The 23411-nt window shown below is 31.9% G+C and overlaps 1 protein-coding gene across 7 annotated transcripts; it reads right to left on the bottom strand.

Annotated features, from left to right (window-relative positions):
- Positions 1–6223: 6223 nt before the first annotated feature.
- Positions 6224–23211, bottom strand: LOC117314972 (glycine-rich cell wall structural protein-like). 7 transcript variants are annotated; one of them, XM_033869087.1, is made up of 20 exons: positions 23068–23211; positions 22492–22506; positions 20800–20823; positions 19423–19437; positions 19035–19103; positions 18647–18730; positions 15893–15910; positions 15526–15543; positions 15209–15238; positions 14762–14887; positions 14140–14181; positions 13786–13800; positions 11061–11705; positions 10525–10539; positions 10175–10189; positions 9858–9917; positions 9482–9496; positions 8927–8986; positions 6740–7404; positions 6224–6349 (listed from the first exon to the last, which is right to left on the bottom strand). In XM_033869087.1, exons 1-19 carry the CDS (start codon positions 23114–23116, stop codon positions 6818–6820), a joined length of 1902 nt encoding a protein of 633 aa, XP_033724978.1. In that variant the 5' UTR covers positions 23117–23211; the 3' UTR covers positions 6224–6349; positions 6740–6817. The 7 variants fall into 7 exon arrangements, with proteins under 7 accessions (XP_033724978.1, XP_033724980.1, XP_033724981.1 ...); XM_033869089.1 differs by lacking the exon at positions 8927–8986; XM_033869090.1 differs by lacking the exon at positions 19035–19103.
- Positions 23212–23411: the final 200 nt, after the last annotated feature.

Here is a 23411-nt window from a genome sequence, read left to right as displayed (position 1 = left end):
CCTCCTTCATCAACGACACCTGCCATGAATGTGTAGTTCGAATTCGGAGTAAGTCACTTTTTCAAAATGGTATTTAGGGTTTAGTTATATCCAAAATTAAAACATTTTTTTCACATTATTTACTTTGTCGAAATTTACAGCACACACATTTACAATAAATGCATTGGGAATGAGCTATATCTACAAAATATAGGACACTAAATATATTGATTTTGTGTGATTCCCATAAAATAGTAGAATACCGAATTGTTAAAAACTTGCCTTCAGCATGAGTAAATGCACATTCCAGTATCAAGACCAAACAGGCATCTGTTGGAAACAAAATGAGAAATATCATTATTTGTTTAACCTTAACATACTATTGTCCTGAAATACACACAATCTACTCTGCTTTCAATTTCAAAAGTATATCATGCATTTTTTTCATATATTATGAGTATGCATATCAAGGTTTGTAATTGTTACGGGTTTTGAGTTCTAACTATATTGTAATTAACCTTTTGTATAATGAGTTGTCCTCTTCATTTCTAAAAGATAATGTCATTGCAGACGAAGAAATAATTCGAATGACAAAAAGTTGTGAAAAATTGTGCCATTATCTATCAACTAGTATGTATGATTTTGCTTACATATGTAAGAGAGAGAAGTAATAACTATATTATAAAATATATATTTGTAAAAAATACAGCGTCATGTGTCTATAAATGCCCACAAAACGTCCACGGTGTTGATCTGCAATCCAAAATATATTCATATTTAGCTTTTTACAACATTTATTCTACATAGGAAATATAATCTGAGCATATCGTTGCATATTTGACGTCACATTGTGTTTGTCTATATTTACATAGTCGAGCAGTTGACTTCAGGGACGATAATATGGCCGCCGACGTCATTTTGGTTAACGTTGCTCCATGATTTAAGACGTCTTTAAAAAGTTAAACGAACGAAATAGACAGTCTTCGTTGTTTCACACGTGTAAGCATTGATGTATATATGATAATCAGTAGATATTTACTTTATGATGAATTTGTTAATTGTCTTCCGTCTGTGATGAAGTGAACCGATACTACTAGTGCATTACCTTGGCTGTTAGGCTGTTTGATGTACAATTTCGGAAAACAATTGTCAAACGTTTTGTTGAACATATTCATCGATAAAGTAAAACCTGTTTCTACTCAGTCAATCTGTGGGCGTCCTGTAATACAGGTAAATAGTTCGGCAAAAGTCGCAGTTACCTTTAGTTTAATTAATTACATTTCTATATTGACAAAATTAAGTGTTGTTTAACCTGTTAACGACGTAGGATGTTTCTCTAAATTAAAATGATTTTGTTTTGTCAAGACGTGTTGATGACATCGAATGATCTTCTTTATTAAAATGACAAGTGTGTGTCAACTTGTTGGCGCTGTTTGATATTAGCTAACGATAAGGTGGAGGGTTTCATTATGATTGTCTCTATGGCATTTGCGTTTAGTCCAAAATCTAGTCTGATGAAGATGTGGCAGCAATTTGTATTCGCTTTATAATTTTCAATATACGTTGCCGAATTATTGTAAACAAATATGATGTTTTATTAGATTTTATATTTTTGTTATCCATTGACTGTAAATTTCTTTTATTTTTATACTACAATCGAATAGCTTGATTGATATATTGTGCTGTAAACATCAATAGACATTTAAATATTATGATTTATTGTAGTAGCTTTTGGCTACCTCACTACACACCATAAGGGAACCAGGTCCCATGCTTTGCAAAGCACATAGACTGGGACTAATCTTTTTTTTTTCAATGATATGGATATAAAACTATTTATACTAACGGATAATGAAAACAATTATTTCATATGAGAAATACAAATTGATGAAAATTTGACGGAATAATCATTGTGTTGATTAAGTTATGGATACTCGTGTAATAACACTTAATTGAGCTGTCATTTGTTGAAAATGATGCCTTTAATGTGACTTCATAACTTTACATAGGTTATGTCGTCATTGAATAAAGCAGAGCGCATGATATATTTCAGCAAGCTAAAACAGGTTTCCGATCAAATTCAAAAATATATTTTGAGCAATAAGCAGAATGTTACGTTCGTTTAGTTTTCTATGAATTGCCAAAATATTTCCCATACGTGAAAATCTATGTAGAAAATTTAATTTATAAAGTCATGTATATTACACTAAACAACTGTACATGCTAACGCAAATGTTAGTTCATTACCTGGCAAATCTACAGATAAGATAACAATGGAAAGTTCGAAAGTTTTCTGTCCTGGTAGAACAAATGCGTAAACCTTACGTATTTACAGTATAGGTGATACCACAATAACACTCGAGAAACACTATCAACTATCATATTATATCTATGTAAAAATTGTTAGAAACTTACAAAAGCAAGCAGTTCCTACTCCAGACATGGTGTTGTGATGTCGTGACGACATTCTATATTGACATGCCGAGAACCTGTTTACTGATAAGAGGTTGTAGTCTTGGTTTGCATTGTCACCTTAATATAAATAGTTGGAGCTGTAGATACTAACGGTATACCTTTAACAAAAATATTCTAAGTTTCTTCGAAAGCTGGTAGCTATTCTAATCCAGTGTACATTACAGAATTTGGATTGTCTGAAAACTACGATTGTTACTGTAACACAATAGATAAATAAACACATCATCAGCACATTCACAACTAATAATATAAACACTATAACAATGTGCAGCAGATGTTAAAATGTTCTCTTTAGCTGGTTCAATACCTTACGTATTAATATATCATTGTTATGCTAAGTGTAATCTGGGGAGCATGCGCATGCAATATTGCAAACTTGTTGTGACACAAAACTTGTATTATCATGTTTATTTTGTTAATGAATCATTTTGTATTACATGTTTGTAATATATTTTGTGTTAGAAATAAATAAAGTTTAAATGATAAAAGATAAACAACACATACATATAAATTAGTATAAAATAATGGATATATCATAAAACGGAATCATACAGCTTTGTCGTCCTCTAGGACTCGGCAATGATGATAGGGACACCATACATCTGTCTCCACCGCATCAGACTCGTCTTTCTATTACATGTCAGTAAGATAGGGACACCATAAGACATTTTGTCAATCAAGGACTCCTCTATGATGGTAGGGCCATCATAAAGTAGTTCGTCCTTCTAGGACACGTCAGTGAGTGATGAAAGGGACATCATAGAGCTGTTTCATTCTACTCAGATACTTCGGGGATAGTTTGGAATTATACCATAATTCTATGACACGTCAATGATTGTTTGGACAACATACAGCTATTCCGTCCTTCTAGGATTCGGCAGTGATTTTTTTTTTGGGGGGGGAGGGGGGGGGGGGGGGGGGGGGGCATCGTACTGTAGCTTCGTCATTCAGGACTCATCATTGATAGTAGGACCATAATATAGCTGTTTCGCCCTTCTTGTGCTCGTAGGTGATGTTATGGACATTATACAGCTGTTTCGTCCTTGTAGGACACGTCAGTGATATTAAGGCCATCATACATATTGTTCGTCCCTCTAGGACTCGTCAGTGATGTTAGGGACATCATACAGCTGTTTCGCTCTTCGAGAAACACTCATCCCAAATAAAGGTCACTTTCTTAATGAGAAAAACACACCAGCACAGCGGGAATGATGGAATTACGAAACATACATTAACAATGTCATATATTTGCGATATGAATGAAAATTGCACATGTTTCAACTCAAAATATCCGGCTATGACCTGTGTAAAACAAAGAATCGATTGCTTATCTTTTATAGAATACTAAATGTTGTTGGATTACCAACTCTCGTAGGTTTTAGCTTCTAATGTTATATTGAAGCGTTTAAATAGGATAACGTATTAACTGTGTCTCGAGGAATGATATGTTGATCTGCCTCTCGTCGATATTACCATATATTTTTATGAGAACTTTATAAGGTGCCGGAAAAGTAGTATCGACAGTCTTATATATACATGTGTATGTTGATACAATTGTTTTATTTCATTTATATCACTTTTCCACCCGGCACACGTGACAGTAAGTTATGTCGTTATTAGAGAGGATAAAATAAAGTTGTTTTATAGTTTGAGAAGCTGAAGCAGAAGCAGCTAGTTCCGAGACACAGGGAGAAGGAGAAACTCTCAATACACATAGAAGTGTCTCCAGATGAACGAAACCACGGGGCGGTCATGACGTACCTTATGGTGTTGTATTAACAAAAGATTCTATACGAACAGTCTGTGTTTGTAGTATATCCGGCCAAACGGGACAACGGGGCCAATCATGATAAGCATTACAATGTTTTATTAACAGAAGATACTATACCATCATTGTGTGAACTTTGGTAAATGTATTAATACTTTGAATAAACAATGTCTGATATCAACTATAGTTGGATTTATGTAAAACATAGTAATAGTAAACAAAAGTAATGTATACTATCTATTTAATAAGTAATCTGTTGAGTTCCCGGGCTGATATAGTCGTCCGGTCTTGTTATTAGTTAAATGTCGTATTTGATATATATTCCGATTGAAATGATTTCCCGTTTCGGGTTTTAGTATCTCCCAGAATGGATAGTCACATGATGTTTTGATTTGGATAATCACGTGACTACTACAGCAAATTTTCACTAGCACGAATAATTGGTTTATCCAAGTAATTTGCTTATACCCACTTCCTCCCCTGCTTTTATGTCCTCCTAAAGTTAGGAGTGGATTGCATTTCATATTATGGTTTTACTTGTATGTATAATGTAAAATATTACTAGTATGTATATGTCTATTGATATTATTGTGTTACATGTGTGTATAATGTAAAAGCTTACTTACATGTCTATGGGGCGTTTTATTAGTAAGAAACCCCCTTCTATTTTGGTTTGTTAACAGATAACTGGCATTTTAATAAATGCCCAATTTTCGACAACCAATGTGTTTGTTGTTTTATTGCCAAAAACATAGCAGAGGAATTGTGGGATTTAATGTATGTTCCAACATGTAAAATACGATGGTATGATGCAAGAGTTCAAACCATGTTGTGTAACACATGATCACATGCTACTATGATGTAGGCTGTCTCTTGAGGGACCACAGAACCAAATCAAAAATAGATTGTGGGTTTCCTCCGTTTGGGCAGAAGATTTAATAGGAAGGTGAATGCATCGGGCCTACTGATTGGATATTTAGGTGAGAAAAGTTTCCAAAGTTTTAATATGTGGCTTGGGCGATACATGTAGATGTAAAATATATAGAAAAAAGTTTTTTTTTTTTGCTAGCCTGTTTTTGTCAGGAGGAGTTAAGTAAGTGTGTATTTTGTTGTAAATTTAGATGAATTTTTGGTGCTGAATTCAATACAAGATGGTGGCCCCCATATAAAAAAAAGTTCAAATTGGTAGAACTTTTTATCATTCTATTTAGAGGTTTCCGAGATGACATACTTCAAAATTATGGCTACTGGCCAGTGTTGAAAACTCTATTTAAGCAGTTAAGTGGTAAACGTTAACATCACCGTCTATGGGAAATCATTTGGTTCCGTGGTCCCTATATTTAGCCATAGTGATGAAATCCGTAAGGGCACGAGTATGTTTGATGCCCAAACACCAAATAAATCGTAAGGTTAATTTGTTAACCATATCTATGTTCATCTGTTTTATCTGTTTCCAAGCACATGTAAGTATTTGCTTGCATTGTTTTATGATATTATCAATTAAAAGTGTTTCAATGGCACAAAAATGAAAAAATAGATATGTTTGTAAACTTCCCAATTCCTTCTAGAGGTAGTAAATAATGAAAATAATGGAAACTTCATTATTGAACGAGTTTGTTGTTAATAGCGTAAGTAGGTGTGCAAAACGTTGCTGTAACGTTGATCAACATGGTCGAATGTTCATGTGATGTATGCTGATTGCATAGCTCTATAGGTAGTTGTTAATTAAAAACAAATGAAATCTTCATTAAGATATCAAATACTGAATGATTTCTGGTCATATTGTAGATAAGAAAAGTCGATGAGTTCAGCGCTGATGTGACCTAGATCAACATGATCATATGCTCATGTGGTTTTGATTATATCTTCAGCTCTCGCGATAAAATCAATATGAGCATGAGACCGGTTGAGATCCCGATACCAAATTAATCGTCATGTAAATTTCATAAACCTATATGATGCAAAAACAGTAAGGATTAAAATAGAAAACAAACAAATACGTTTCTTTAAACGATTTTATATGCAAAATGATGTTTCATTAAATTATACAGATGATTGGTAAGACAACATAAATAACCCTAGATGCAGTATGGCCCCTCTAACCTCCGATGACACTCACTCAAATATCTGTAAACAAACAAAAACTTCGTATTACTTCCATGTCCTAGCATTATACATTCATCATAGTAGCATTAAATTAGGTGCAAATATTTATCTCAATGGGTAACTATATAATTTATATAGGTATGCATACTGGTAAGTACGGATTGAAACGTATATGCTAATCATAAATTATTTGTGTACAGATATAATACAAAGGCTTATTTTCCTGATTTTAGCATTTCGACTGAGTGTATACATTCTGATAAAAAACTTAATTAGCCTATTGTTTTTTTTTTCTTCTAACGTATCTATTTAGAACTCTATCTGTATTAAATATTATACATCCGATAATATTTATCATTTGACCTTGACACATGCGTAACGGAAAGTTTGATGTATAAGATAACAACTTACGTTTTTTGCCGATGTGGCCACTTGTGTGCATTCCGTGACTTGCATCTATAATTGGACCAGCATGTCCAACTCCATGGTTCATACCTCCGGGAAAATGTCAACAGGTCCACCGACTCCTACATCAGCAGCACCGACGCCGTGAGAGTTGGATTTTGAGTTGACATTAACATTTACATTAGTGTTAGCCTTGGCATTATTATTGATACCCATTCCATGATCAAAACCTCCGTGACCACCGAAGTCGAGGGATCCAGGTCCGCCCATTCCATTGTCAATACCTCCACCGTTGTTTATGATGTTGACGTTGCCTTCGATGTTTCCTCCGACAATTGGGTCGGCGAATGGTCCTCCAATACCTTTATCGATGGAACCTCCATTGCCGAATGTATCGATGAAACCTCCATTGACTCCATTGTCGAAGACGCCGTTTCCATCCATGAATCCCCCATTGTTGTCGAATCCTCCGTTGTGTCCGAGATCATGTCCAAGGTCAGAAGGTCCGCCAATTCCGTCAATGCCAACTCCGAGTCCGTTGTCAAGTCCGAGTCCGGATTCCATACCTCCATTTCCACCTCCGAGTCCGTCAATATTGATTCCAAGACCGTTATCCATACCATTTCCGACTCCGATTCCTCCGTTACCATTGTCTACTCCAAAGATGGCAACTAATACATACAATGATATATATTAGTATAATATTTCATCACAACTTCACAAATCATCGTATTTGTAACAGTTTATCTTATCTCACCATAGTTTGGTAATTTTACTACATTTTCAGCATGGATTACCTCGATATCATCAAATTTTTATTTCATTACCTTTAACAATTGTTCAGAAAATAGTATCTGTTATATTGATCGTAACCATTCTAGGCTTACCTTCATATGAGAAAACGTGTTTGTCAATTATAAGGTAGATCAAATCAATAAAAACAATATCTTACATGAAATTATTACTTTTCCTTACATTTTATAAAGTATAGTGCATAATACAAAACGAGATGAATTACTACCCAGGAATAGCAATAGTTACTAGTCCATTCTTTCTGTTATTGTCAATATGACACTCTATTGCATGCAGTTCTACAAAGCACATGATACTATAATTTCCAGTATATGCATCATTCTTATCAAATAAAATGTTGGATTAAATATTCACATTCTCAGATTATCAAACTAAGCATTGTGTACAAAAATACTGGTAATTAAAAAAAATTAACTGATCATCATTGATATTTTGATGGAGTTTTAAAACTAAATATTGGGTACAAAATTATTGGTAATTATATAATTGAACTGATCATCGAGATTTTACTACTATCAGACACAATATTATATTATTTTGTCATGATAGGAAAAAGCTTGTTTTGCTATTTAGGTCATGGCGTCCCGGATTTTAATAAGATACAGATAAGTGTACTTACCATGTTACGTTATGGTTTATGTTAGTGTATGATTATTAGTTTGGATAACTCTACGTACATTTAATTAAATATAATGTTATAACGCTAATACACTTAATCAAAAAGTAACGTGTTAATGAATATGCTATAGAAAACTTAGTAAGCTTTCATAGTATTATGATATTAATTATTACATTATTTTGTTAATAAGGTTATTTACATTATTTTACTCCTCTTTCCCCACGTGTTTTCATTAATTCATATTATTGTCTGGTCATTTTCTTATAGGGGGATTTTTTTTCAACGAGACATTGACGATGTTACTTCATTAACAAAAGATATATTTTCATCCAAACCATTGAATCAGGGCGTTACAGATTAGATACATACATTGACTGTAAAATATAAGTATGAGAGGTATCTTTGTTTGATTCGTTCTTAAATATATTTTTGCGTATATCTAACATGCAGAAGCAATATTAACATAATGGTGTTATATAAATAGGTCTATTTCACGTGGGAAACAACAAAAGTTATACTGTACAAAGGTATTCAAGCAATATTAGTGTAGTTAAGTCATCCAAGCTAATGACGTCATCGCACAATATATAGCTACTGTGATAAGCTTTTCGTTCTAAGAAATGTTTTGATAGGCAGTATTAATTAATACTATGTTTAGTAATACTATTGCTGTATATAATACATATGCATTACATATATATGTCATATATACGTAGCAGCATTAGTATATATATTTGCACGTGCGGTCTCTTATGACGTACCAGGGTTGTTGAAACCGTCACTACCACCTCCCATAGGTCCTTGGTGACCCCCTCCTGTAACTGTTGACCAAGTACGTGACAACATTTGTATAATAAGAGTGATTTCCCCTGTATTGCCACAAAACACCTTTCATTGATATTGCTCTTTGCTGTATATGGTTAGCACGTTTTAGACGTTGCTTCAGTTTAAAAAAATCAATGAGTATTTCATAAAAAAACAGTATTTAAAATGCGTTTAATCCGTGAGCAGAGCATAATGTCCTTATTTGATTTTCGAGTAACATGTAATCATATCCGTAAAATATACCTAAGCGTGTTGTTTTATCAAAATATATACGTATACACACACTCACCGTCAATGGTGAACAAAAGGAAAATAAATTTGTAGAAAGAAATTAAATTAATAATGAACCAAAAATATAAACTGTATTCCATGTCCCTGTATATGATGAGTTATCAACAAGACTTCAAATCAGTGACGAATATAATGCAAAGTATTTTGCTTTTTATCCAATGAACCAATTCCAATATGTTAAACAGTAATAAGATCCTTACCATGATCGGCATCATCTGCATTGCAAAAACAAGGAGAAAACCATATTAGCAATGCTACTAAACACATTCAAAAATACATAAAACATGGGAATATATATGGATAAGATAATGAAAACGAGCAAATAACGCAATATTAAGTAACTGTATCATCTCAGTATCCTAAGGAGCGAAAGAAAAATAAAGATTTTGAAAAACGTCTTTTAAGTAAAAGTTTATGACCTATTGAATGAATAATTCGATACAAGTGAACTTAATTATCTCGTGTGGTAACCGTTTACATTCTCTATTACACGTTGTTCTGTCGCAATTGAATATTTACAGCTAAACAAACATTATATTATACTTTTAAGAATTCTGGATATTATTTAATACTTACGGATAAACAGGTTCCTTCCCCTATTTCCTTGTCCTCGGAAGTCGTGATCTCCAATTCTTACTGTAATCAGAAATTAACCTATTCATGCCAATGTCTATGATGAGGTTTTTTTTTTTTTTTTTTTTTTTACATTCACATGATTTTTAAAGATACAAGTTACCTCCCTTGAAAAGTGTATACTACATGTTTCAAACCAAGTGTTTGCCGATCAAAGTTGGCGATGAGAATATTATAAAATAATACAAATTATTTTGAATTTATCAAGTTAAAAGTTATTTTGTGATCATCAAAATACCATACAGTAAAGAGGAACTTACCGTGATCAGCGTCAGCTGTGAATTGAAAATATTAAAGAAATATTAAAATCGGCACATACTTTTGTTTAACAAAATGATATCATTTGAAAAGGTATAAATTCATTTTTCAACAAATCAAAACGTTTACATTTAATCATTAGAAAAGCCCAAAACAGAAAAAAGTAATGTGTGTACGTTTATAAAAGAAAGAACACGTACAGAATTCGAGATAATATTATCCTTCTGTTTTCTTTCCAATGAATTTATGAAATGAATTATTTAAATCATTTCTATCATATTTTAGCGGAAACCACAAATTACAAAACGACAAAAAGTGTTTATAGCAAAATAAGATTATATCTTATACTCACAGACGATGAGGGTATCTGAAACGGACAGTGATAAACATAGTCATTAGTTTATTTGAATATATCGTTATTGGCAGCATAGTTTGCATTTAATAAAACAAATACTTTATCACTAAGTTCATATTTTAATTGTAATCATTCGCCTTAAATCAGGTTTTTTTCATTCTTAATGCGTATGAAGAAGTTTAATTTGTAACAACTAATATTATATTTCTCACCCCGACGTGTAATTTTGTCCTGAAAATAATGGTTTATTGTTAACAGATAGATTTAACGCATATAAAAACAATGGAAAAGTGAGCATTGTATAGAAACATAGAGAGATTGAAGAGGAAGGAAACATCAAGTTGATTGTATAATGTAATTAATGTAAGTGTAATGGTGTAGACGTTGTTGTGCAGCAAATGTAAATATAATTTGAGAAATATTTTGATATTGCAACGGTAGTAAGATATTAGGTATTGATCAATGATTGGACCATTGAATCATTACACGGGTAAATAATCAACGTTGTACTGACGTGTGTGATAATTACGTACCTCTAGGCGGTTCCGGCATCGCACGACCGATACCGATCCCGAAACTTCCGTCACCCTGACCTATACCAATACCCACACCGGAAGTATCTAAAGCTCCTCCTCCTCCAGCTCCACCCTGTGATCCTCCACCGAATCCAATTCCCCCGGCGAGATCATTTCCGCCTACTCCAAAGCCAGCTCCACCATGATTCCCACCCATTCCACCGCCAACACTTGACCCTATGTCGCTGACCCCCATCCCCATTCCACCGTCGACGCCACCAACGCCGAATCCGAAATCCATTCCTGGCATTGCTCCAATTGGTCCTCCGAGATCCAAACTGGGGCTATTAAATTCTGGTCCACCAATTCCCATATCCGGACCGCCAATATTAGGGCCACCCATATCAATATTAGGGGCGCCAAAACCATGATCTGGGCCACCGATATCAATATTTGGTCCTCCCATGTCAATTTGTGGTCCTCCAATATCAATTTTCGGTCCACCGATGTCAATTTGTCCACCACCGATACCAAGCCCGATGCCTTTGGCATCTCCGGCACTGCCAACGCCTACGCCGTCTATTCCAATTCCGAGTCCAATATTAATATCTCCACTTCCGCTGCTTGAACTTTCTGCTTTAATCTTACTTTTGGAGTGCATACCTGACCCAACCAACAACGTAAGTGAGACAAGACCGATAAATCTTATCAATCACAAAAAACATATCTGATACATCTATTGCTTCCAATAATAATGCATATTAGGTAATTATGTAACTTACTGTTTTTTTTTTTTAAATATTCATCTTTTTTTATTTATTTATTTATTTATTTATTTTTTTGCAACAAATATATTTATAATATTATAAATTAGCGTACATTATAGATCACAGAATATTGATAAAAAAAAGTATATATACAGCTCAAAAAACTAAAACAATGAGTACACAGAACATTGTTTTCTATTTCTAGCTTTCGAAATGCAATTTAATTAAAACGCTTTTAATTGATCAATTGAAATTCACACCATTCGCCTGGATAATGTTTGGATACGCGAACACATGTTGCCTTCATTCTATGCATTTTCAATTTGCATATTAGCATACACTACATGAAACATGCAATCTATATATATATACTAGGGAGAAAGTATTATCGCATTGTAAAAAAATATAAAACAATTATTTACTAGGAATGATATAAATGATACGACTAATTTCACATAATTATATTTCTAACATTACAAAATATAATGATGAGAAAATATAATACGTTAAATATGTTAATGCTGAAAAATTAGTGCCATTATAGTGATTTATGAATGTTTAATATGATTAATACGACACCGAAGAACGGACTCGCCTCAATATTGAAATGTCGAGCATTTCCAACAAACAATATGACAAAAGTTTTTTTTTCAAATGTCTGTTTCGAGATATATACTATTTTATTTCGATTTCTCCTTTTAACGCTATATCTTTGGAAGTAAAAGTACAGTGTTTCCCATTCGTGTTATTTGAGCAGATTTCATAATGAATTTATTGAAAAAAATCAAATTATGATCTTAATCAATCCACAAATAATTCATATATAATATTGATACTCAGTCAAAATTCCTTTAAGCGAAAACATCTTGCAAACTCAAAAAGAAAAAAAAGAAAAATGTTGTAAAATCTGTATATTTGATTGATTTTGAAAATAAAGATATGTGTAGAAAAATCATATTGTATCAAACTATTTCAAAAAGAATTTCGACTGATTGATGCATCGGACGATATTACATAATACTATCACTGTAAACGTATATATTTTAGCGACAATCTTATTTTAACGGTAATCTTATTTTTGCAGTAATCTGATTCCAGATCTTTTCGCGCTGAACATATTCTGATATATTATAACTGCGCTAATAGCACTAATCTTGTTTACAAAGTGAACACTTTTGGTGGGATACATCATCGTTATTCTTATCTGGTAATGTTTCGTTCTGTCCACAAAATTATGTGAGTGCACCACAAAAAAATACGTTTACAGAAGCATCTAGGTTTGTGACTATATGTATTATGGTTCAACCAACCTTTGTTTTTTTTTATCTAAGTTGGAATCACTAGATTGAGGTGTTATGGTGTTAGTCTGTAATCTGTGATCGCTACTGCTAAGGCGGAAGGCTCCTACTGCAATGAGTGAGGCGTTCAAATGCAATTTGCGATGCATCGAGGAAATGATGGGCGATCCGCTTCTAAGCCAAAGATGATGATTGTACATGGCGACGAAGGAGGCATTCATATAGCGATGAATGGTCAGTTCAAGGATTGGTGACTATATCGCATTTACACAGCGCCAGGTGAGGTTTCCATGAAGAAGCGCATGATGCTTCGTTAGAGCGCATATGGTTAAAGCGCACATATCGATTTCCACTACAGCCCCTTTTCATTTTAGTATGTTTTGTGAAAATTAGTAGCTGTTTGGTTCGTATGGATGTTATGTCGGCATGGTTCGATTTCAGTACTAAGATGATTATTAGCAAGAGGATAGGAAAGATAGCGATTGGATAAGGATTAAGTACGATAACTAAAATATATAAAGAGTTACTGGATACAAAGAGAGATCGCTTGGTGGTTAGAGAATCTAAGAGTTAAAGCGAGGCACCAAAGCGACAGATGTGAACAAGTATAGAAACAATGAGGCATACAAATCGTTGAAAAATATAATAAAATACTAATTAATTCATTTTTTTACTCACCAACTCCACTGTGCCCTGTTAACAGAAATAATAATAATTAGATATAGATAAATCCATGGAAAGTATTCATAGGCAAATTAAACAGCAATACGGGACTCCATAAAGATTTTAAACGGACACGAAAAAAAGCAAAGCTATGACTTTGTACTATTAGCAAACAATGGAAAAGATATGGTTCATTTATTGCTCACTGTGACGGAAAGTAGTACCTGGTGGTTTGTATTTAATGAGAGAAATATTAGAAAAAAAAATTGTAAATGTGATTCCTATTCTTATACAATGTACAGTATACAATGTACAGTATACAATGTACAGTATACAATGTACAGTATACAATATGGTGATTTGTCTTACTTGTATCATCGATGATGGGTCCCATAGGCTGAGGCACTGGAACTGTAATAAGACAATAGAAAAATACAATATGCTGCTAGCATAGGCAAAATTATACTCAGAACTTCCGGTAATACATTTTGGCGGGTAATTATATTAATTTATCTATGTATATTATATTGAAGTATATGTATTATTCTGAACGTCACGCGGCTCATTGAAGTAAGTACTGTATAGACGTTTCTTAAGTATATAGCACATCTTAGTCTAAATTAAACATTAGAAACAATTAGTACGAAAAGAAAATAATTGAATAAATAAAAAGAAAATAATTGTGTCCCGTGTCATTTCTTCCTTGGTGAGATTTTTTGGGGAAACAGTAATAAAATCAAGATGCAATAACATTACATTTTGTTCGAAATTGTTTAAAACTAACGGAGTAAAAGGTTTGGAGATGAAGTATTTGTTCAAATTCTTAACCGTTGGCAATTTACATAATAACTAGGAGTAATCATGGAATGCTGGTCACTTAATTATATGCAAACATTTCCACCTTTCAAACATAGAATACATACAATTGATCAAATTCATATTACTCATGGTCAAAGAATATTGCATGTAAGACTAGAAAATGGTCACTTACCCTCAACTGGCACCTTGATGGGATTGGCGACAGGTACCTCGACCCGGATGGTCTTAGGGATAAACTTGTTTTTGTATACTGTCTTGATAACCGGTACTTCTTTCAGGTATGGTACTTTTTTTACAACTGAAACACAATAGTAAAAACATAATTATATATTATCATATTTTTAACTTGATTTATAGCAGACTTCATACTAATTACTGGCCATTACGAAGAGAGTTAAAATCAAAAAATCTGTCTTTAAATTATATATTTGGAAATTTTTATAGCGATTGACATTTGCTCTAAGAAACAAGAAAAATTTCTTGAATCCTCAACGCAACCACTTGATGTGTCTTTGTTATTTGCTTGAGAAATAAATGATTGAAATATTGGAACGGGAACTAGAAATCATCCCACAAAATGGTGCGTCTTTATCTTAAAATACAATCGGTATGTGCTTACCTGTTTTGATAATTGGCTTGTATACTGGAACTGTTAAAATTAGAGAAATAAACGTTATCAATTTTAAAATACACAAGATGATCAGTATTCAAAATACAATGAATTATAATCTTAAATATCATATATCATCATTACACATATTATATATAATTATTTGTTCAGGAATATTTATCGCAACATTTAACAAGATTTTTACAGCATATAATGAAACATTTTAGCTCAATGATAACCAGATTAGAAAATACTTGTTTAAAAACTGCAAATGTATTTTAATACATCCCCCCTAAAATAGTGATAAACTGCTGAATGTAACTTACCTTTCTTATATATTGTCACTGTTGGAAAAATAAATAACAATACATTAGATGAATAACTATGTGGAGCGATTTAGTTTAATTACTGTTATAGGTATATCACAATACATAGGAAAATAGTATTAATAAGATTTGTTGACGACACGTCTGACTTTATAAACGTAAACTTTGAAATTATGTTTTGCATGTGTCGTCTTCAAAAACGGCCATTCAGCTTAACAAATGACCGCATCAACTGGTTGTATGTAAGCATAAATCAGAAGTGAGGGAGTTCTTGATTCATATTTGTATTTTCGTTTTTTAATTTATGATAATTCACATCTTTCAATATTGTACAATTTATGACTTTCACTGTTGTTGATATACTCACTTGGCTTAATCATAGGCACTGTAATGGAAAACAATAGATACAATTATATATTATGACTTTACTGATAACAAATAAAACAATGGAGAAAATTGTGTTGAAAAGAATAGATTTAAATTGACATATTAAAAGATGTTTCACCTTGATATAACAAATTAAATTCCAAATAGTGTTTTTTTCGTTGAGTATAAATTAACTTAATTTATTACATTTTTGAAAATTTGTAAAAATTCCAGATTGAACAAGAATCAAAATTTGTGATTTAATAACATATTTTTTTTTTTATTATTATTTTGGAGGGGATGTTAAAACATGCAGCGGGTTAAACCTGTTCCATTTATAGCCTTCAGCTTCAGTGAAGAAGCGGGTGAGTATGAACGTGTGTGAAGAGATAACACACTGGTAACATAACAGATGAACATCAGTTTCTGTTAATTTAAATTTTTAAGTTTTAAGATCAAGGTATATTGATAAGTACTACTGTAAAAAACGAATTGAAATTTATTCAATCAATAAGTACAACAAACTTAAAGATTAAACAATGTTATGTTAATATGTATCTGATGCACCAATCAATTAAAGAAAATCTTGATAGTATGTCATAATCTGTTTTCAGATTTGTCCATTCTTTATATATATTTTACTTCTCTGCTATACTGCAGTAATCGGCAATGCATTGTATTTTACATTATATATACTGACTAATTTATAAAACTCTTCTTATCCGCAAGTATGCTATATAACAATAAACGCAAAACCAGATAAATGTAATGTGCAAAACAATGTCTATCAAATAAACAAAAATGATAATAAAAAAAAAACTATTAATAATAATAATCTGTAGCATTTAACTTTCATTCATTATCTCTTGGTCTAATATTCATTGTTGGTATTGATAGAACACTTGTCAATTATCCATATCGCATATCCTATTTCTTGCATTTATGCACTTTTCATCATAGCTTACATACACCAATAGTATTACGCCAATTACGAAATAAAGGGAACATCAACATCTATTAATAACAATAAAGAGGTAATATACTGTCATTATTTGTGTTCCTACATTTAAATATTAACATACGTATTCCTTTTTAATATTATTCTTCTCATATATAATGTATTTATATATGTAGAAATCATAAAAGTAACATACATCCTTAAGTGATCATTCATTGATCTTATGTATTTTGTACTTATTTATAGAACATTTACGTAGTGTTTATCATATGAAATAATACACATTAAGGTAACACACACCCTAAAGTGATCAGTCATTGAACTTATGTATTTTGTAATTATTTATAGAACATTAACGTATTGTTTATCATATGAAATAATACACATTAAGGTAGCATACACCCTTAAGCTGTTATTACGAATTCGGGACGTATGTGATATATAAGTACACAGTTATGGTGCTAGTAAACCTATGATAAAGTCAGTGGACATTCTGGACAATCACCACAGTAGCGATGACAAGATATAGTAACCTAGCTACAGTACATCCTGGATACACATAAAATCATATTGTTACAATGCCAGCCGAGATATTTGTCATTAACCAGGGCCATTTATTGCCTTCGCAGTGTATGAACTGTCGGTTTTTGTCATAATGCAAATTTTATGTCGCATTTGTTGCTAAATATCACCAGATTGACCAGTGTGAATAGTCTTGTCAGGTGTATCTTATAACTGTGTATATGCTAGTCAGCGGAGAAGATAAAATATTGGATGGATTATTATAGGAACATCCAGCGTTAATGTTTAAATTCCCCGAAACAAAGACGTGTCAACATACTTAAGGGTATGACCTATGGCATTACAATGTTTTGTGTTGATTTGTCTCTTTGTTTATCGAAAAACAAAAATAATGTTATGATAATCTCCCGCATATTTGTTTCTATATTTGATGACATGAAATGTTTCAAAGGCAAGCATTCAGCTACTGTTGTAATGCTAGTAATCTTAATAATTGTGAAATTCTCAAGATTCTAAAAGTTTACATGTAAAGTAACATTAGCCCGAATATACTGTGATGTATACATTTAAAACGATACTGATTAAATAGACCATCATCACTACTTTGTTAGTAACCATACATATATGTTCCGTACCTTTATCATTACGGTATGCAAAAATACATCAATATGATAAATTGAGCTCATACAATTATTTTTGTTTCATAAAATATGAAATGAATATTCTTTATGATTACAAAAAAACAACAACATCAATAATATAAACAGAAACAAAAATAGTGCTGATATCATCACCGTTGTACGAATTTCCATGTAGTATTTATATACAAAGATATATATTTGTTTTATTTTTTTTATTCGTATTATCATTATTAATTGTTTCAAATAATACCATTGCTTATATTTTTAAGATGAATTATTTTCCTAGTGTATTCGTTGAACTTTTCACCAGTTCAATGTCAATTATGTTATTTTTCTCCTGGTCATTCACAGAAAATTGTATGCACCTAATATTAGTAGCACATCAACTAACAAAAACATCTACACACAAAAAAGTACATCTAAAAATAGCTATTACATGGCAACGTAGACAAGAGTACTAGTTAGAACAAAGCAATGTTAATTGCATTTAAGCAGGTATAATGTGTGTGTGTGGGGGGGGGGGGGGGGGGGGGGGGTTAGATATTACATGATTTGTAGCTAATGCTTAATGCGGTGTCCAACTACGCAGCTACACATACTAGAGTATACGCTCCTACAGGCGACATCAACGAACCTTTCCTGTACTGAGACCTCAGTCTCTGAATGGGATAACGTTTTCTACTGCCGTAACTTCTGCGATAACCTCCGCGATAACTTCCTATTGTAGGTAGATGTCAATGATACAACTTCAGTATTTGCGTATTTATGATAATTTTAACTCTTCCAGAATAATTTTAGATTAAAAAAGTATTCCAATTCAAAATAATGTTTGGATTTTCTGAATTATTTGAGTTATTTCATAGGATATTGTTAAAGTTGGATGAAATAAATACAGAAGATCAAACGAGTAGTTCATTATTTCAATCATGTATATAATTAAATCTTTTAATGGAAATTGATGTTTAAGAAAGGCAGTTCAAACTTTGGCAATGCTTGTTTTCTCGCGCATGCGCACTACCAACCTTTGATGGTATTTTGTACTCTTAGTTGGTATGGCCGATAGTACGATCTGATTTGTCTGGCATACGATTCTATGACAAACAATTCAAATCATTCAAAATATCATTCGTAACGATTCTACTTAGACACGTTACATTACATTTAAAAATACAAAAATATGTATAGGTAATACATTATGCTTAGCCTGTCGCCAAAATTACAAATCAATAAATTGGAACAAAATTTCATTAACATTACATGATTTTAAATGTTATTAGACATTTATATCATACTGAGACCACGAAAAAAATATTGAATTAAGTTTGAAAGATGTATTTGTTGAATTATAAAAAAAGATAAGTTATGCATAATTAACAGAGAAACATATAAGTTAATCATTTATGTACTTACTACTAACGGGAATAACTGGAAAAAGAACGTTTACAATAGGAAATGTATTGAATAACAATGTGTTATTGTTAGTAGTAACTGTATTAAAGTAACGTAAGGCTTTAATTAACGTTTTAACTTATTTGTTTTAATATTCTATATTCGATATTCTATTTTTGTTTAAATTTTATGATAACACAAATTAGCCCAACCATTTGTTCAATGATGGATCATCATGAAAAATGTGAGGTTTCCAAAAACAACAGCAATTCAATGCGTTCCAAAAATAAAAATATAATAATTACTCGCTAACATATTGATTTTTTCAACCCAAGTTCACTAATTAATATTGGACTATATCTTAATAGTAAAACGAAAATAGTATCAGAACAATGGGTATAAAACAATGCAGCACGCATTGTCTAAATGGCCTGATAGCGGTTTAACATTGTCACATTAGCCTAGGGCACCTGTCCATCAATATACATAATCAGCCAGGTTTTTACAAGTAAGAACGAGTCTCCGTGTATAACAGATGACACCATCTTGTCAGTGGGGAACGTCTTGTCAGCCGATGGCATTTTATTGCAGAGAACTTACATTCCTGACAGAATTTTTATCCGCTACTAACCAGAAATCGCCGAAGTGTGTCGTGCAGTATATAATAACCTCACTCGTGTTATCTTCATGGTGTCTTAGATAAATTACTGACATTAATTTTACTGAAAGCGACATCATATCTTTGTTTATACAAAAATGGCCTGATTTAAACAATTTACCGAACTGTAAAAACTAAAAGAAGATCTTTTACAGTGTTTTTAGTAATACGTAATATATTCCACGAGTGGTGTTAATATTTTGATGTTTCACGAGTGCGTAACACGAGTGAAACTATCAAAATGTTAGCCGCCTAAATGAAATATATTTGGTATTTCAGAAGATACTGTTGGATATTCTGTTCATCACATTTTATAGCAAAATCTACCGGGGAAGCTTTAACGCTCTCCCATCGTCGTTTGTAAGCAGTCAATTGATTGGTCAAATCAGAAAAGGTGATATTTTTTCACTAACAGATAAAATAATATTTTCTGAAAAATATCACTTTTGTAAAATGAATAATTTTCGATATCTCTCTGGAGCGTCTAAAATCACCTACCAAATACATTTTACCGAAAACAGGTCACACATATATTTCGTATGCTTTTGTACAAAGATTTTCCTAGCTATTGACTATTTTCCTGAACGCATGTTAATGAAATAGACTTTTCATATATAATGACAAAACAAAAGACACTATATATATGGAATAAATCACAGGTGTTCAACTAGCGATCTTCTGACATAGTTTTGATAGCAGTATGTCCCAATATATCTACAGTTCGTGAAGGGAATACTTACGTTTTTTGTATGATGGTCTAAAAACTGAAAAGAAATATAATTAGCATGCATGAGTTAAAGTTATCAATTACGTTTTTACCTTTAAAGGTAACACGTCTTGAAATAGTCTAACTTCAATTTAAAACTAAAATGATCAGTATCTTATCAGATTGTCTTAATTGACTCAATTATAAACATCTCTCTTTATCTATAGAACAATGCACATTTACACATTTTTATGATAAATATCCATAGATTCATAGATAGTTCGATATGTTCAAATTCTTGCGTATTAGACAATTCACCAACATAGCTATTTAAAAAAGAATCTGCGCGATACTAAACTTTAATATTCAAAGCTTACTTATACATAAACAAAACGTGTTCTTGTCCTACGTTCTAGCACAGAACAGCGCGAAAATCATCAGGTTGCCACAAGATATGTTTTAATCAATTGGTTTATTTTAACTGTTTATTTATTTTTATTTTTTTATTAGATTTATTTTTTTTTTTTTTTTTCATCATCGAAAAAAGCCCTTAAAATTTGCGTACATCAAATAAAAATCTTCACTTAGCGTATACAAAGAGTATGGTATAATATATAGATTGATTTTTGTCGCCAAATTCCGATAATTGAGTGATATTAATTAAAATGGAAAAATATTGTTATTAATATCGCATTTCAAATTCATTATTTTTCGTGCGATATCAAAGACATTTGCTCAACAGAAGAAAAATGCAACCCAGTGATTCTATCTAAAAAAAAACGATGGCAAAACACAAACAAAAATGAATCAATTAAATAAATTTGCACTTTACTATACGTAAAGTGAAGATCATATTCTCCAAATAAAGTCAATGTCCACAAAGAAAAAAATGTAATTACGTACATATGATTACGTTACATGCAAGCGAAATGTTTATATTAGGAATCACCTTACATCAAATATAGCTTACGTATAAAAAAAAAGTTAGACATACAAAATTATTCTCTTTAAGATCTATGGAATTCTTAAAATTAAATTATATAAATAGATATAGCTATATTTTCTATTGTTTAATCATATTGTTTGATTAACGACCATGACGTATCGGTACATGACAAAGGTAATTGTTTTTACGCCTATCAGTGTGTATTAAGATGAAACAACGTGTACATTGTCTATAATTACACCGAAACATCGGTAGATATGTGGTGTTATCATGTCAAGTCGGAGACCGGAAAAAAGTCCGGACTTGCTTTATTATTATTGTATAGTCACGAGTTCCGCCCATTAACCGGACATCAGGTACAATAGAATCCAGTATGCATCGCGTCATTGTGGACATATATCACTGCACGTATATGTTAACCAAGCTTATTGAGTAAATTTATTACAATTACGTGGCAGTGTCTTTTGACGTGATATCAATGACAGACTCTACGCATTGACTGAAATAATGTATATATTACATTAATACTAGATTTTTGACGCCGTTCAAAAACAAATTATAGAATAAATTGCGGTGACATATGATACATCGAAATACACAGATATTTTAACCATAGTAACGAAAAAAAAGGGTATTTTATGACCAAATCCGAACTGTAAGAATAATTATGAAAGTTATTTCCTCTTTTCAACAAGAAGAAAATATAATCAAAATATAATTAAGATATCATTGAATACGTTATTTCATTAAACTATGAAATATGTAAATGTGTATACTTACTTCCATGAGCACTGGCTGTAAAAGAAAAACGAAACACGGATTTAGTACAATGGTAGTCTATATTAATACCATAGGCATATTAATGGTATAATCAATGAATTAGTTTAAGAATATATACTAATATAGATAAATTATATTTTGAGAAAAATAAAGTGTCACAAGCTCAATAGATTAATACGTTATTGGCAGAAAAGAAAAACTCGACACAGTGAGGGATCCGTAAATTATTCCAATATGAAAAAGGAGCGCGAGTTTTTGCTCAGTTTATCATTAGTAAGCATAGAAATGTTTGTAGCACTGTTCATGTATGATATATTGCAATTGTATTATCAAAACTGACCTATATTAGAAATGCTGCAAAAAGGAAGAATATAGAAAGATTATATATAATAATCCGAAAATATAAATGTATCTATATGTTAGAGATATAATACAATAAGACCATATAAATAATAAGACGATATAAAATAATGCGAAAATATAAATATATCTATATATTTTAGAGATATAATATAATAAGACGATATAAAACAATCCGAAAATATCAATATATTTATACGTTAGAGATATACATACCAACAGCTAAAGCCAGGATAACGGTCCCGATAATCAGAGATAACTTCATGGTAACGTTTAGATCTCTCCCGTGACTATGCGAAACTGGCAACAGAGGGCAGATCTATCAGACCGATGAATGATCAGGAACACTATGAGTGAAGGAGCAAGTGCACGCCGTATTTTATATAGCTCATTAGCATAACTGGACATCGGATTGGTCAACTCACAGCATTGGTCATCGAGGCCCACAACAGGGGAATTTGGTATCAGTTTATGTGTCATGCAATGCAACTATCTTTGTTTGTTACATAAGACATAGTGATGTTTTATATAATGCATTAAGAGACAAATAGTACATGTTC

The sequence above is a fragment of the Pecten maximus genome, chromosome 17, assembly GCF_902652985.1.
Source record: "Pecten maximus chromosome 17, xPecMax1.1, whole genome shotgun sequence".
Lineage (NCBI taxonomy): Eukaryota > Metazoa > Mollusca > Bivalvia > Pectinida > Pectinidae > Pecten > Pecten maximus.
The sequence above is the reverse complement of the archived record's forward strand: the minus strand, read 5'-3'. Positions and strand labels throughout refer to the sequence as shown.

What these genes read in the sequence shown, in the direction of transcription:
- LOC117314972 (XM_033869087.1), bottom strand. Translation starts at nt 23,116, where the DNA reads ATGAAGTTATCTCTGATTATCGGGACCGTTATCCTGGCTTTAGCTGTT. An exon ending in CATCAAGGTGCCAGTTGAGG is followed by an intron (nt 14,182 to 14,761) that starts GTAAGTGACCAT and finishes GTCTTATTACAG; the next exon opens with TTCCAGTGCCTCAGCCTATG. An exon ending in TGACGGTTTCAACAACCCTG is followed by an intron (nt 7,405 to 8,926) that starts GTACGTCATAAG and finishes TGTATGTATTAG; the next exon opens with TTGCCATCTTTGGAGTAGAC.